Here is a 4,607-nt window from a genome sequence, read left to right on the forward strand (position 1 = left end):
ACGGAGAGGCCGGGAGCAGGAGGTAAAGGCGGAGATGTAGGCAGTGGCGAAGACGATGAATGGAATAGATTAGCTTGGATTCGCTTACCCTATGAGACCAAACAGTTCCAAACAGGGAAGCCTCAGTGGTATACATTAAGATCTTTAGATGGGACAGGCACGGAGATGTTCTCTGTCTTAATGGGGATTGATATTTTTCCTCTCAAATCCGCCAAGCAACGCGCTCCCAGGCTTGAATACAAACTTGCAAGGTAAGAAAGGAAGATGAAGAAAAGAAAGACAGGAGGAGGAAGAAAGAGTGAGCAAGAAAGAAAGAAAGAACGAAAAGAATAGGGGGTTTCTTTTGGGGTGAACAAGAGAATGAGAGAGAGAGAGGAAGGTGGCGGGTTCGATTCGTGGTGAGGGATGTTAGGGGTGTCGGTTCCTTTGTCTGTCGATTTTCTTCGGTAGAAGAGGTGTATGTATATATGTATTATAGTCATATATTTGTATGTACGGATAGATAGATAAATAGGGAGAAGATACATGGATAGATCTACTTAGGTACACTTCTCCCTCCGTAGACACGTATGTGTTGCCTACGTGCATCGACATACATACACCTTCAACAGATCGTTCTTACGTTGTAGTAACGAGCACCTTTGACTTCTCTCTTGGTTTGACAGCGCTCATCTTGGCATTTGCATGCCTCCTGCTTTCCCTTGATAAGAGGAGACAGTAAGAGATATCGGGAGAAATACGAATGCACACCCCTAGCTCTGTTGCACTATCGAACTAAGGGGACCATACCTTATTACGAAGGCGAAGAGGGTTTGCTATTCACGTGTTTGTGTGTGTGTTTAAAATGTGCTTACTAGGTTTTACTTTCGAGCTCTCATCTACGAAGGATTACACCTGCCAGCCGTTGGATACGACGTCTTTCCAGATCCCTATATACAGGTATGCTGATACAAAGATAGATAGATAGAATAAAGACAGATTAGATAGATAGATAGATAGATCAAAGATAGATAGATTAAAGATAGATGTCGATAGGTGGTATCGTAGTGGAGTCTATGCGTGTTGCATCGGCTCTTAACTTTTTCTCCTTAGGGCGACCGAGCATAAGACGACAAGTACATTTGTCGTTTGTTCCCTTCCACTAGACTATGTTTATCGTACTTCCCCACTCTTCTATATACATATGTATATGTGTATGTCTGTAGATGTGGATGTGAATATGAGTGGATTGATAAGGGCTCACTATGCGCGTGTACGTCCTGTCTATAGGCAGGCAATGATTTACACTGGCACAGAGAGAGAGAAAGAGAGAGAGAAAGAGTAGCTTGTGACGGTGAAAGGTGTTCTCTTGTTTCTTCTCTAAATACGTCTGTCTCTCTAACAGAGAAAGAAACCTATGAAAGACGTATCTACTTTCCTCCTACGGCCCTAGTGAATATCTTTCATGCTGTCAAGTCTTCCACTGTCTCTATTGCGCCTCTCTCTATCTATATCCATGTATACATTTGTATGTGTATATACATGTATGTGTAGGAGGCTGCCATGTGGCTTGAATGGATAGTCTGAAGGAAGGGCGTAGCTGAAGAAACGTATATATATATATATATATATCTTTTTTCTGTGTGTCCGAATATAAGCCGGTGAAGTGTTTTTCTATGGTCGTTTTATTTGTTCGTGTGTTGCCTATGATAAGATCCGAAGGCCCCCTTATGGTCAATCATCTCGATTAAAGCACAGGATGAAAACTTCGAGCTTCCCATGTCTCCTATCACGTAAGTTTTCTTACTACTTTTCTTCTCTCTTTCCTTTCTTCTTCTTCTTCATGTCTCTCGTCTTCATTCCCTTCTCTTTCTCTCTTTAAAATAGGTGGTTATCCGTCCACTTCAGCCTCTGTCCGTCTGTTGCTTTCTTCATGATCTGTCGATCTTTCTCTTCATTTCTCTCTCTTCAGGGTGCTTGTCTTTCTAGTCAAGAGTCGATAGCAGTCTTCTCCACGAATAAAGAAGAAAGAAGTTTCTTCCTCTTCATCATCTCTCACATCATCTGCTTCTCTTTCTTTCCTAGAGTAATGTCTCACACACTTTACAGCCTTCCTACTACATATACCACTACTATTATTCCTCTACACGGACATTCGCCCCTCTATCCACCCTCTCCTCTATGACAGCGAGTGATACCCCAAGCCACACATGCATCTATTTAGCTACATATATAGAGTCCTGCATATGCCTCTATCTATCTATCTATATACGTAGAGAGAGAAAGTGTGTTTGCATAGGGAGTTGTTTCTAAGGAAGAAGAATGTGAAGAAGGGCCTCTCCTCTTTGATCCATCTGTGTGGGTCTGTCGCAAAGACCAAACCTTCTCGCTCTCTTCTTTCTTTCTTTCTCTTGATGGAGATGCGCATTTGAAGGGCTCGTGTCACTTCTCCTCTTCAGTCACACATTGGCTGGTCTTAACTTTACTAGCTCCCTTGTACTTCTTTTGTTTCTCTCAGTCTTCTTTTTCTCCTTTCCTTATCGTGGTCTTTTCCTTTCTATATCTTTCGCTCTTTTTCTCGTTCTCTCTCAACACTTTCCTCTCCTCCCCTGTTTCTCCCTTCTCTTGCTTGCCTTTAGCATGCTGCGCAATACACTGATAGAGGAGGGGGGAAGCGGCGTGAAGCTGGACCGAGAGAGTTATGAGGCTTCTGTTGCCTATTGGACGTCGCATGCGGTCATTATGAATTTAGACACCGGACTTCTTTCACAGGAAGCAGAGAAGAAAGAAAATGACGATGCTCGAGAATGAGACAAGAGAAAAAAGAAGAAGAACGAGTTATATAAAGGGGGGGATGTACGAAAGATATCTGGTCTTATCATCTCCATCTATTGTCTCTCTTTGCTTTTCACGAGATACTCACGTACCACACTAATGTTCTCTCTCTCTCTCTCGTTCTCAAGATAAAAAACCCAGGAGTCTTTTCTTCTTTCATTCTTTCCTCTTTCTCCTTCTCTAAGTCATGTCTCTCTTGATATATATCTTTCCTGCCCTTCAGATCTCTTCCCTTCACTGTATTATCCATGGACTAGAACTCTCGTACACATACACAGCATACATAACACACATTTATATACATGCATATATGTATGTATATAAATGTGTGTTATGTATGCTGTGTATATGAATATGTAAGTGTATACATCTGTGAATGAATGTGTATGCCGTTGCATGCATGCGTTAATGCGTGTGCCGTGGGAGACAGGGGAGGTGAATCGAGAGGGAGAAAGAGGGAAGAGATAAACTCTCATTCCCGTCTTCTCCTCATTCATTCAGTCCTTATGAAGAGTCCTAGTAATACTACTAGTAGTTATAGTAATGGTAGTAGTACTAGTCAAGTAGTAGTAGGAGTTAAAGTAGTAGTAGTAGTGATACTAATAGTCATAGTAGTAGTAGTAGTCGTCATAGTAGTAGTAGTAATGGCGATGGTAGTCTTCTTCCTAATGTGATAATGCTGAATGCGTTGCATAACCCATTTGAAAAGACAAGAAAGAAGAAAAGATGAAGAGAAGAAGGTTCTTTCTCCCTTACAAGACAACGGAAAGAGAGAAAATTTCTCATGGGAATCTCCCGATCACACACATATATGTACAGAAGAGAAAGGGGCAGAATGCCGAGAGAGGAAGAAAGATATGAAGAGAGAAAGAGAAAGAAATGGAGAAAGGTCACTCCCTCTCTCTCTAGATCTTTCTCTTGTCTACGATCAGCAGCATATCTTGTCTATTTCCGATTCATTTTCTACTTCTTTTTATGTAGAGATAAGATGACTACGAAACCTCAACAGGGCCAGCGTCATTCATTCCTCTCTCTTTCTCTCACTCTCCTACCAAGCCACTGTAGCTACACTCATTCCATGCAGATATACATCTATACATGCATAGATCTTCGCTATATCTCTCTTCAGTCTATCCCTCTTTGATCTATTTACCTGATAGACACTCTGAACTCTGTGCACTTCGATTCCTCTCTCTTTGCTTCCTTCCAACAGAAGGAGAGATATAAACAGAGATCACAGAAACACACATCCACATATATATATATACATAAATATACAGATAGATCCCTCTATCAACTTGTCTCTGTATCACTCATCAATCAGCCTTCTCGAGTTATCTCTGGGGAAGACGAAGAGACAGGGGGAGGGGTAGAAGAAGAGATAGGCTCGATGAGATCACGAAGGCCTTTTGCTTCGAGTTCTTCGAGAATGCATGCGCGATATTCCTCGAAGAAATGCTGACAGTTCTGTTGGAGACGCCCTCGAGTGAAGTGGTACCGGTACCAGTGATACCAACAGGCGTCATACAAAGACTTCACATGACTGCAGGATTGAATCTACAGAAAAGAAAAAAAGAAAAGACAGACAAAGACAAGGTAAGAAAGGGAAACGAAAGAGAGAGAACGAAAGAAAGAAAGAGATCATATAGAATGCCGTAGACATTTCTATGGAAGGAGGGGGAGAGGGATGAAGAAGACTGCCACAGAAATGTATTGCCCTTCATGCCCCAAGAATCGACATAGAAGAAGATATACACATCTGTGTACCTGTATGGAGAGATATACACATCTAT

The 4,607-nt window shown here is 41.8% G+C and overlaps 2 protein-coding genes across 2 annotated transcripts in view; one reads left to right on the top strand and one right to left on the bottom strand.

The window, feature by feature from the left end:
* CSUI_001646 (duf3228 domain-containing protein) lies at nt 1–3,067 on the top strand. Its single transcript, XM_068061851.1, has 5 exons — nt 1–251; nt 858–939; nt 1,270–1,507; nt 1,694–1,772; nt 2,619–3,067. The coding sequence occupies exons 1-5, from the start codon at nt 166–168 to the stop codon at nt 2,788–2,790; spliced, it is 657 nt and encodes a 218-aa protein (XP_067926171.1). The 5' UTR covers nt 1–165; the 3' UTR covers nt 2,791–3,067.
* A 246-nt stretch (nt 3,068–3,313) lies between these two features.
* The window catches only part of CSUI_001647 (family upf0203 protein), a 3,684-nt gene continuing 2,390 nt past the window's right edge, over nt 3,314–4,607 (bottom strand). The window contains exon 2 of the mRNA XM_068061852.1: nt 3,314–4,371. Within this exon, the coding sequence (XP_067926172.1) occupies nt 4,135–4,371 (237 nt within the window). The 3' untranslated portion in view covers nt 3,314–4,134. The remainder of the gene's footprint in view (nt 4,372–4,607) is intronic.

Source organism: Cystoisospora suis, assembly GCF_002600585.1.
Source record: "Cystoisospora suis strain Wien I chromosome Unknown contig_669, whole genome shotgun sequence".
Taxonomy (NCBI): Eukaryota; Apicomplexa; class Conoidasida; order Eucoccidiorida; family Sarcocystidae; genus Cystoisospora; species Cystoisospora suis.

Excerpts from the sequence above, each read along its gene's own strand:
- CSUI_001646 (XM_068061851.1), top strand. The coding sequence starts at position 166 with ATGTTCTCTGTCTTAATGGGGATTGATATTTTTCCTCTCAAATCCGCC. Across the intron at positions 940-1,269 it reads TTCCAGATCCCTATATACAG|GCAGGCAATGATTTACACTG; the intron begins GTATGCTGATAC and ends TCCTGTCTATAG. Across the intron at positions 1,508-1,693 it reads CTATATCCATGTATACATTT|ATCCGAAGGCCCCCTTATGG; the intron begins GTATGTGTATAT and ends GCCTATGATAAG.